The 11,645-nt window shown below is 51.0% G+C and overlaps 1 protein-coding gene across 1 annotated transcript in view; it reads right to left on the bottom strand.

The window, feature by feature from the left end:
* Positions 1-5,077: 5,077 nt before the first annotated feature.
* The window catches only part of CYGB (cytoglobin), a 28,498-nt gene continuing 21,930 nt past the window's right edge, over positions 5,078-11,645 (bottom strand). Inside the window, exons 2-3 of the mRNA XM_050919469.1 lie at positions 9,581-9,812; positions 5,078-7,433 (exon numbers count right to left, since the gene is read on the bottom strand). Coding sequence (XP_050775426.1) covers positions 7,269-7,433; positions 9,581-9,812 — 397 coding nt within the window. The 3' untranslated portion in view covers positions 5,078-7,268. The remainder of the gene's footprint in view (positions 7,434-9,580; positions 9,813-11,645) is intronic.

The raw sequence follows: 11,645 nt of genomic DNA, 5'->3' as shown, positions 1-11,645 counted from the left end.
CAGCTTTGCGCTGTCCATGAGAGAGGCACCAAGCGAAATGACTCATGGGGCCGTGTTCATTCTAAGCATGGGTTTGAGTCACAAAGTTCAGCTCCAGAGGGGATATTAATCCAGAGCATCTCACGCCTGGGGCTTCCGACCTAATGACCTGACATGGTCCAGTATTGTTTGAGATCCGGCTCTAACTTCCCCAACGCTCTGGGATGGATCAGATTTGGTGGCCTTCTAGCTATTTGATTGTAAAAGTAGCCTTTGTTCCTTTCCTGGACGACTCTGTATTCTGCGTTCCTGGTTGTTAAATCTCTACCTTTCCTGAAAGGTCTGAGGAGCCCTGTTCTGGGTGTTCCCTATTGGTGCTGCAGCCAGCGAGCAGAGCCATATGTGGCAAAATGAGGCTAATCCAGGAGAGTGGGGATGATTGGGTGCTACAGAAATGACTGGGTAAAGAGGCCAGGTGATTTATAATGTGTCACAAATGCTAGTTCACACCAGTCTGCAGAGTCCAGTCTGGGGCTGATGCAATGGTCTGTGGTCTATATAAGCCCAAACTCTGGCTAAAATCCAGCGGTCAAAAAAGGTGGAGGGGGGGTAAAGACACTTTTTCATAACGTTTCCATTTCTATCTTGTTTTAACTGGGCCACGGCCCAGGGGCTGGTCTCTCTGCGTCTGGACGTTGTGTCAGCTCACATTCCTTTCCTGGACAATCCTAGGAGTCTTGTGGGGTTCTCAGTGTCTTAGGCAGCAGGGAGGGAAAAAGATGATTGTAGGTGAAAAGAATGGAAGGAGAAAGCAGCCAGCTCTGTTTAATAGAATTCAGTGGCAAGGCACTCAGCCCGTGGCAGGATCCATTTCCTATCTGGTAGGCTCAGAGTGGGGTGACCTTGAATGGGCCCCACATCTGGATAGTGAACAAGGTAGAGAATCCTATTGAAAATCTTTACCCCCATTAGTGCCAAGAGAGGCAGGGATGCCCATGAAAGTGCCTAATGAAAACCCTGTGAAGAGACTCATTCACAGCCCTGCCCCTTTTACACTCAAGGTCTCCTGAGTTGTGCAAACGCAGAGGCTGCTGATACTGTGTTTGGTTGGGAAGACTGCAATGTGCGCGTGTTGCTTTTTGGGCGTCTTACTAAGGCTGTGTCTACACTGCACCTATGTTGGCAAAACTTGTGTTGCTCAGTGGTGTGAATGTTCCACCCCCCGAGCGACATACGTGACACCAACACAAGCGTTCGTGTGCGCAGTGCTATGTTGGTGGGAGAGTTTCTCCCACCGACATAGCTTATGCCATTCGCGGAGGTGGGTTTTTTTATGCCGACAAGAAAGCACTCTCCCATCAGCCCAGAGCATCTTCACCAGATATGCTGCAGCAGTGCAGCCGTATCGGTCCAGTTGCGGCACTGTATCTAAAGATATGACCTAACCTGGCCCCAGGGCAGCCAATAGAGGCCAGAGCATTTCATGCACTGAAAAAAAATCCTTCGAGCTATTTCAAAGAATAAATCAATCTGGCTGCTAGTGAGTGAAGTCAGGAATGTCTGGCTGCTTGCCACCAGGGGAAAAATCATTCCCGGGGAGAGTTAATGTATTTATCACAGGCTTGCCTCTCATTCAGTCTTGGAACAAACTCTCTCATTCTGCTCAATTCTCTTCAAACTGCTTGGATTTTTTTATATATATATAAAATATTGGCCTCTCGCTGCCCTTAAGTCATGTCATGTCTGAAGCTAGAAAGCTGTTCTCTCTCCCCTGTGCACGGCACGGCGAGCAGCGCAGATCCTAAGCAGGCTCAGACCCCTGCTCCCAAGTTTCTCTTCTGCCAGTGGGGGTAAGATAGACCAGTGGTGGTTATAGTGACATCGTGGACACCTATCTGCTAGAGTCTGGGCTGAGACTGAGCTATTCCACAGAGGCCATTGTCTAACAATCAGAGGATAATAATTCTGGGGGAGATTTTCAAAGTTGACAATAGGAAATAAGTGCCTGGTTCCCACTGACTTTTAATGAGGATTGGGCACTGAAATGTGCTTTGTGCCTTTAAAAAATTCTCTCTGTCTCCACCAAGCTGGTGAGGATTTCAACCATTGACTTTGAGGTAAAGGGCTCCATGCCCTAGAATACCCTGAGCCATCTTGGCTCCCAAGAGGAGTGGGGGATTCACCAGCTCCTGATGTTTTCAGATTAACACTGGCTGCCTTTCTGAGAGAAGTTATTGGGTTCAGTCCAGGCATAACTGTGGGAAATGTAATGGTCTGTGATATACAGGAGGTTGGACTAGATGATCTAATGCTCTCTTCTTGCCTTAAACTCTTAAACTGATGTTCTCAGCAGAGAGACTAGGTCCTGAAAGTGGATGGAGACTGAACTGGCCTATCTGCTCAAGAAGGTCCCTCCAAGTCAAGGTTGAGGCAGTGCACTGGTAGCACAGTGCAGGAAAGTTTGCATTGTCACTGCCTATGCTGTCCTTTTGCAATACATAAATACAGCAGAGGACTTCAGTCTCCAGGACTGTCTGCCCAATACCTTCCACCAGCACTACATTTATATACATTTTAAAGGACTCTGGGTTAGTCTCAGGTTGGCACAAGGAGAGAGTGCAGGTTCTTCGTGAGTGAGAGAGAAGGCTGAAAGAGGCCTGTCTGTGGGCAATAAGAGAATGTTTTTTTAGTGGTAATTCTCAAAAACTGGAATTAGAATTTTTTGCTACCATTCTCCCCATGTATAAGAAATTCCCCCTCTCCCTTAGACAAGGAAAGGAAATGAACTTGGGTTGGGGTAACTCTAAAAATCTGCAGAGACCCTCTTTCTATTCCCCACAATTTTCACTTGCACTCTTCAGAAATTGAACGTGATGAAAACACTGGCTCGAAACGCCAGGGGGAAACATTTAGCAAGTGGAGCCATGGGTTTGATGTGTCAGTCCCAGGAGATCTCTATAGGCTGCTACCAACTCTCAGCATAACCTGTGACTAAATCCAAGCCATAGCACCTAGAACTTTACGGCACTGGGATCACGCAGGTCTGACAGTGCTGAGAGCCAGCAGCTAAACCAGCACTCTGGTCACTGTACGCCCAGTTAGTTTCCCCAGAGAAGGGCCTGGTTCAGGGAAGCTGGGGCTAGTTACTAGATCAGTCTGAGCCACAGGGCGCTAAAGAGCTAATTAACCCATTAGCCGGAAGAGTAGAAAGGTACGTGGGGAGGAATGGCAAAGGGGGGATGAGAAAGAGTGGGAAAGGCTGGTAGGCCCAGGGTAAAGGGAGTGCTCTGCGTGGAGAGATCGCTTGCTTCTGGCAGAAGGTGATGGGGTTTGAATGTCACTGCCAGCAGAGCTGCTGCACAGGACTGTTACAGGGTGGTGGTGATTGGGAGTAACACAAATAAACAACATGGTGGTGTTTGTTAGAGGACGAGAAGACAGGAACAGAGGGCCAGGCCCTGCCCCAGAGCCTGAGAAGGATTTAGTGGCTGATCAGCTCAGGTGTCAATCTTATTGGAACATTGCCATTTCATAGCTGCGGGATGCTGAGAAAGAAGAGCGGCACCGAGGGCTCGATCCTGCAAGATGCTGAGCGCTCCAAGTCCGCTGACGTCTGGATCAGGCCCACTCGTGCTTAAAGTGAATCAGGTGCTCAAGTGCTTTGCTGGATTGGGGCTAGAGGGCTCAGAACTGTGAAGGACCCAAGTCCAGCCGAGCAGTTCAGAGAACTGTGCGCGATAGGAAAGTGTGGCCATATGCTTCCTCCATATGTGACACCCCTCCCTGCCCCCCCAGCCCTCTGTCTCCCAAGGAATTCCAAAAGTTACAGAGAAACGCAATAAACAAGGACCCACATACAAAACATCTTGCTCCTTTCCACCCTGCTCCTCCCTGTGAGAGGCGAAGAGACTTGTGCTCAACCACCCACTATCGCAGAGAGGGACCCAGCCACCGCCGATGCGCACGGGGAAGGATTTAACTCACAGCAGAATTATTCTGTTCTTTGTCAGTGGAAAACGGTGAGAGGAAGATAAATGCCTGTTTGGCCAAAGTCTTCATTTAGTTTCACGGCCTATACCATGCATGAGCAGCTCTTTATTACTCCACATTGTGAAGTAAGCCTCAACAGTACTCAGTCCTGTACAGGACACAGGAGAAGACGCAGTCCCTGCCCCAAAGAGCTTCCAATCTAAATAGGACTCTTGCTATCTGACTCGCTTGTCTACTAGCTGGTCTGCACGGGACAAACAAGGCAGAATATTTATGGAGTAAGTACCATCCAAGGGCAGGGTAGTTACAATAGAAGTACTAGGTAGCAGCAGGCTATTTACAAAGGCAGTACAAGGTATGGTGCTTGGTGAGCACCGCGTAACTGGTAGGGCATTTTCAAGGAAAGTCCCAGGTGGTAGCAGACTCTGTGGTACTTTATATGTGGTATTGTTATTGTAGCCATATCAGGCCCAGGATATTAGAGAGACAAGGTGGGTGAGGTAATATCTCTTATTGGCTCAACTATGTTTCTTATCCTGTAAGTCATACAAGGAGAGGAGAGGGAGAAAGAGGCAGAGGGAGGGGGCAAATGGAGGAGCTGGAGGAGTGACAAAATGAGAGGAGGTGAAAGGAGGAGAGAGGAAAGTTAATCCACAAGCTGGTGCAGTTTTGGGGAAGTGACATCACTTTAGTTACTACTGAAAACTGTCCTTTGGCTCCAAACTGGCTCAGTGCAGTCCCCTGGTATAGAGGCTGCATGGGGCCAAATCCATCCCTGCTGTAACTATTGATTTAGCCCATGGTGAAAGCTCCTGGGCTCGCTGCCAGCACAGACCATATGACAGAGTTGCCCTAGTGAGAACAGCCACTGTCTTAGGACCGGCTGGAAAGAGGCAGCTACTGCGGGGGTGGTAGGAGGGACACTCAAGCTACAAACAGCACACTTAGCTCAACCCCATGCTTTTGGTCCTCTTGTGTGCATGAGCAGAGGAGAGTCCCAGCCCCACCCCCAAGGAACTGACCATTGACGGCTCCTCGGAAAACATCTGGGAGGAATATAACTGGAGACACGCATGCCGAGCAGAATAAGAGCAGGTCTCTTCCCAGGTGGAGACTACATCTGAGGTTTGTGGGTAGCCCACTGCAGGTGGGAGCCTCTGAGAAAAAGAGCCATGCTCCTTGCTTTGAGCAGTAGCACTTACCACTCGAGCTGGATGTATCATGGAGAAGTCTACTTGTAAATAATTATTGGATGAAAAACATGCCAAGCTTCTGTGGAGTTATTTGAGCAGCTTGGCTTTTCATTTCCAGAGCGCTTTGCAGACATGCACTGATTAATCCCTGCAACACCCCCTGTGCATTGGGGTGGGGGATACTACTATCCCTTTTGACAAATGGGGAAACTGAGGCAGAGAAGGTAAGGGACTTGCCGAAGGCTGCAGAAGGAGCTCCTGCTGCTAGACCAGAGTTTCTCAAGCTGGGGTCGCTGGAGCCCTGGGGGTCCGTGAGGATACTCCAGGGGTTCCATGATTCATCGCCAGATCAACTCCTCCCCCTCCCTCCCAGTGCCTCCTGCACGCTGTAGAACAGCTGTTCAGCGGTGTGCAGGAGGCTCTGGGAGGGAGGGGGAGGAGTGGGGATGGCGCGCACATGGGGGAGGGGACAGAAATAGGTGGGGAAGAGGAGGGGCAGGGTTGAGGCAGGAAGAGGTGGGGTGGGGAGGTCTTGGGGGCAGGGGTGGAGTGGGGACAGGGCCTAGGGCTGAGTGGGGAGCTTGAGGGTCCATGATAATTTTAAAATCAAAATGAGGGTCCTCAGGTTGCTAAAGTTTGAGAACCGCTGTGCTAAACTGTGCATCTCTCCCAGAGGGGGATGCTGGAGAGAGTCATTTGTTATAAATTAACATTGGGATTTATCAGGTGCTCATGATACTGACGGGGATGGAATCAGTGTCTTACATGCAGTGATTTTTATCAGGCACTTTATATGGAGGAACCCAGTTTCACTCTGAGGGCAAATGTATGCTGTGAGAAACAAAGCTTTTTTTCCAGTGAGTAGAGACTTTTCATCACACTCAGGAATTGACCCTTAATATGTTCAGTTCATCTTTCCACCCCTTTCCTGCTCATTGCATAATTCCTCCTCCTCCAGCCAGAGGGTGCTAAGAGTAGCCGGGGCTTGGGTGCACTAAACCTCCCATTCTTCCGTCAGACACACACACGCTAATTGCGAGCTCCCTGGGCCATGCCCACTGTGAGGAGCACCTGCTGGCTGAGTCAATTCAGATGCCTGTCCCGGCTTCCCACCTGTCCCTGTCCTGTGACGTGACTGAGGGAGTTAAAGGGAGACGCCTGATTCCTCAGTGCCTCTCCTTTTCTCTGGAGCCTGCATTTCCCTGGCCAGCAGCAATCCGCGGCCTACTGCCCATTGTCTTGCAGCTGCCACTTCTCTGAGTGCAGGGCCCAGATCCTGGGCTAATCTCCTCCCCTCCCCCTTGCCGCAGGAGTTGTATTCTCTACCCACAAGGCCGTGCTACAAGCCCTATAAATGGCATCGCATGACATGCTCTGTGGTGCTGGAACTGCTTCTGAAAATGCAGCAGCACACCTTGCAGGTGGGCCGAGCCTCCAGGACTACAGGCAACAGACGGCCATGGAGAAGGATTTCTGTGCCAGTGAAATACTCTTGCCTCAGGATGGGGTGAGGATGGGCGACTGGTTGGGCTGCTCCTGTACCAGGGATTTATAGTTTAGTGGGAGGTTCTCTGCATCCCACACTAATTCTGGGCTGGATTCTTACCAGCTGGGTTCTTTTTCTTTTAAAAATGCAACAGTTATGTGTTTCCTTTGCAAACCAGACAGGAGAGCAGGACATGACCCTGATAAATCACAAACCCCACACGTATGGAGCCCATGATGGCTGGGGGCACTGCAGACTGTAGGGGGTTAGGATGGGCTTTTAATTCTTCAGTAAATTTGGGCTGTCTGTTTCTGGCTCACTGCAGAATTTGAGCCAATGCAGTTCTCAAGGATCAAATCAAAGCCAGGCTCTAGGTTTGGGGAGGTCGATTAATTTACTGGCCTCTGGAACAAGACGGGGCCACCAAGCAAAATGATATCCCATTCCCACCCCCTGCAACTCCCCACCTTCGTTTTTTTCCACAGGGAGATAAAATTTGTACTCTGCTGTTACAGAGCTAACCCTACCAGGCTGCTGAGCTCAGTGAGGCTCTGGAGGGGAGACCATAGTGAAGTCTTGATGCCCGTCCCTCCCTGCCCCTCCCCTGCCCCTGTGTCCGCTCACATGGTGGAGTTTGGATACTGCACCCAGCCCACCTCCTTGTACGTGGCAGTCACGTGGGTGTAGATGAGGCTCTTCACCTTGGTCCAAGCTCTCTGCACTTCTGGGGTGAAGTCATTGGCATATTCTTCGGCGATGACCTCCAGCATGACGCCAGTGAAGAACTGAGGGGAGAGGGAGACAGGAAAAGGTTGCTATATTCTCCAGGAAACAAAGGGAGAGGGGAGGTGGTCAGGGGCCACTGGGGCAGCCCCTTTTCCAAAGCAACCCTGCTGCTGAGTTCGGGGGGCTTCTGCCATCTTGCTGAGCCGGTCCATAGGGATACTTTACCCTGCTTTGCACCACCCCCAGCCATTGCTCTGAGAGATTGACAGACACTCATTAGGCTCCAGGAGATGTAAAGCCATGCCGAGGGGGAAACTGAACCCCAGGCAGGTTGAGAGCTATGTTATCTTGAGCCAGCTCATTTTAGGGGCCCCACTTTTTGGGTTCCCGACTAGAGACACACAAGGGCTGATTTTTTCCAGAGTTCTGCCTGGTAGGTATTGAGCTGGTTGGAAAATCAGGTCACAAGCATCACAGTGGGAGTTGCTGGGTACTGGGCACTTTGAAATCTGTCCTGTAGTGTCTGCTTTTCGGAGGTGTTAGTCGCCCACAGTTCCCACTGTCTTCCTGAGCCAGTGCTACTGAAAATCAGTACTGAGGCCCCAGGTATCTCGTGCTGCCCGCTCACAGGTGCCCAGAAGGAGGGGCCACTTTTGGAAAGTTTGGCCTAAGTGTCTTGCCTGAGCGCCACAGGTCATTGAGGGACAGAATCCTGGCATCCTGCCTCCCATGCCTCTGCTCTAATGGCACAGCTGCTGAGCTCTGGACAGGTCCCCTCTCTAGCCGCTCAGCAACTTCCTCTCCTTTCTGCTTCTCTAGATGTGGCAGAGGAGAACGCTGGCTCGCTGCCCACGCACATAGTGTCCTAGAGGTAGGAGTCACCTGCCCCAAGTTTCTCTTCTGCTTTGCTCTGCAGTGCTGCTCTCTGACATGCTTGGCTGTGCGGGGGCAGAGGGGCTTTTCCCTACTTTCCAGGGTCTTTATCCCATTCCCCCAGTGGAGGGCTAGCTATTGGTAGGGGGATGAAACCCTTTACCTCCACCAGAAGCTCTGGGAAAAGCAGTTCCCTGCATCTTCCTTGTGGGGGGAAAGGCAGGTTTCTGTGGGCTGGGACAGCTTGGTACCCCATTGCCATGGCCAATAAAACAGCTGTAAGGTGGCCTGGTCCAGAGCTAGGCCCTTGTCTCACAATCTGCCCCTCCTAGTTTCACGATGAAAACCCAACCTCTGATCCACTGATGGGGTCTGATGCCCGTGGCCAGGGGGAGGCGGCTCATGGCGGCGAGTCTCCCAGGGCTGTAGGCTACAGCCCATTTCAATTCGACCTCACGGACTCAGAGGTGGGGTTTTCCCCCCTGAGGTTCATCTTTAAAACCACCACCATCCTGTGAGAGCAGTACTGTGTGTTGGCTCCATGTGGCACGTAGGTGCTGGTGGCCCCTGGGGGAAGCTGGAAAGCAATTCCCCCCCATCATGGCAGGAGCGTGCCCGTTGCCTGTGAGCTGCATTTCAGGAAAGGACGTGGAGGTGCTCAGAGCTGATTGCCCCGTTTGCTAGCCCATTGGCCATTTCCATCCCAAGGCAGGTCAACACCCAGCACAGGAGATAACCCTCAAACCAGGATCTCAGCTTTTTTATCTCTTCTTCGTCTCATTGGCTTGCAGCCCCATTGCCCCTTCCACTCATTTGACACACTCCCTCGCACCGTAACAGCCCTCTCCCCCACCCCCGCAGAAGCACCAAAATAGGCCCCTACTGTTGGCAAGCACCTGCCTTACTACACAGCTTCTTGGGCATGGAGATGCTTCTGGGCTGCAGCCTGTGAAGTCCTCATCCCTTCCCTCGCTCTCTTGCTGCCTGTCAGTGCCACCTGCCCCTTGGCTGCTAAGGAGAGCGAGAGAAAACGCCCAGCTGAGCGAGTAAGGAGAGGAGGTGAGTGGTGAGGGAACTTGCTGACTTGTAGCACCGACTCCAGCCTCTCTTGTCAGTGCCAGCAGAGCCTATCTGGTACAGCACCCCCTTCAGGATACCCAGGAAACTGACTACTCCTGATGTAAAAATCCATAGGACTGGCCAGGATCCTGGGGGCTAGAATAAACCAGTGTATCCCCACTGTCTCTTGCCAGCACCCATCTATCAGTGTGGGCCTTATCGCCTCCCGCCCTTTCCCTCCAGCGTCACAGAGACTTTCGTTCTGGTCCTTTACCTTGAAGTAGACGGGCTCCACTTTGTGCTTGAGGGCGTGGGCCTTGCCCACCAGAGCCAGAACAGATGAGACCTTTTCGGAGTCATTGATGTTCTCCACTACGGTATTAACAGCACCCATGACCCGTCGGGCATGCTTGCGCAGCTGTGGGGTCCTCTCCATCTCCAGGGGGTCCTCCATGTGCTTGAACTGACTGAAGTACTGCTTGGCAGATGGGAATTTGACAAAAAACCTGCACAGTGCAGTTGGGAGAGAAGGAGAGGGAAAGAGAGAGAAGCCATGTGAATTTCAGTGAGAGGTGAAGGGGCCTAAGGCAATGGTTCTCAACCGGGGGTGCACATACCCCTGCGGGTATGCAAAGGTCTTCCAGGGAGTATATCAACTCATCTAGATATTTGCCTAGTTTTACAACAGGTACATAAAAAGCACTAGCGAAGTCAGTACAAACTAAAATTCCATACAGACAATGACTTGTTTTTACTGCTCTATAGACTATACACTGAAATGTAAGTACAATATTTATATTCCAATTGATTTATTTTATAATTACATGGTAAAAATGAGAAAGTGCGCAATTTATCAGTTATAGTGGGCTGTGACACTTTTGTATTTTTATGTCTGATTTTATAAGCAAGTCGTTTTTAAGTGAGGTGAGGTGAAACTTGGGTGTACGCAACACAAATCAGACTCCTGAAAGGGGTACAGTAGTCTGGAAAGACTGAGAGCCCCTGGCCAGGGGGTTAGAGCCAAGCCAGTGAGGCAAGAGAGCTTGGATCTATTCCCAGTTGTGCCACATACTCACTGTGTGACCTCATGGCTTGCAGTGGTGTGCGGTTTCGTTAGTCCTGAGCATCTGCATCTCCCAGTAATTCAGTGGGGGCAGTGGTGCATGGCCCATCTGCAAACCATGTTCTGGGAGCTTTCCCAACTATAACGGGCCTGTCAGTAAATACTCACCTGCCTAGTAGAGGTGTCAGGGGTGAGGTGGGAGGCTGAATTTGTGATCGTCATTATTATTGCTGTGGTTAATGGCCCCTTTGTGCTGGGTACTGGCTGCACACAGCATGAAAGATTTGTCCTGCCTCACACAGCTTGCAATCTGATATTTGAAAAGCCCTTCTCCCATCTGCACAGAGGCCCCGGCAGACAGGTTTCAAGAGTGGTAGCCATGTTAGTCTGTATCAGCAAAAAGACCAAGGAGCACTTGCCCCTGCACGTCCACACAAATTGAATAGTTCTGCCGTTGGCCACCCCCGTGATTCCCCTGAGTTTTCACAGGGGGAACCAAGGGCAGCACTTGGCCCAGAGAATCCAGCTGGGGTTCATAATGAGAAATCAAATCAGTGCTCAGAACATTCCTGCTGGGGGTGGTGCTGAGCCCTGGGGCTTCCAACGGCTGTTGGTCTCCAATTTGTGGATCCTAGGTTATTGCACCTTACAGCGATGTCTTCTTCATCCTGTGTTGGAGAGTGGAGTGGTCTCGGGGCCAACCCTCCTTCTCTGACCCCAGGAAAGGGGTACAGGAGACCCTCAAATCTGATGGGATTAAAGCCACGGGACAAATTAATCACAACTGAAATGAAAGAAGTTGTGGTTGAATTGGCCATGTGGAGCTGAAACCTCAACTCCCTCTCCATTCCCCAATAGGAAAAGAGCTGGGGATGGGGAGTTGGTGTGTCTTTGCTGTGGTTATTTAAGAGTCTCACACACTCCCCCTTGCTGGAGGCTGCCCCAGCCCCTCATAGAAAGGGCAGTTCTGTTCTGTGCTGCTAACAGGTGCCGGTTTGCCTGGGGCAGAACCCCCGGGCACACATCTGAAATACTGCGACCGAAAGGGAAGCTTTTGCTGAGCTCTGAGTCCACTTGCTGTGTGCACAGGGGGTCCCGCTCTAAGCCGAGGAGGGGTGAAGGCTCTGTTGTGATAGGCTAGTGAACCGACACACTGCTTGGTAACAGAGGCAGAAGCACAGGGCGGGAGGAGAAAGAGAGTGGTTGTGTATAGGAACCTACATCCTAAAAATCTCTGCTGAGTTACTTAATCCCTGCATGAAAGGTGAGATTCTGC

The sequence above is a fragment of the Gopherus flavomarginatus genome, chromosome 12 (assembly GCF_025201925.1).
Source record: "Gopherus flavomarginatus isolate rGopFla2 chromosome 12, rGopFla2.mat.asm, whole genome shotgun sequence".
Taxonomy (NCBI): domain Eukaryota; kingdom Metazoa; phylum Chordata; order Testudines; family Testudinidae; genus Gopherus; species Gopherus flavomarginatus.
Note: the sequence above shows the minus strand (reverse complement) of the source record. Positions and strands in the feature narration are given on the sequence as shown.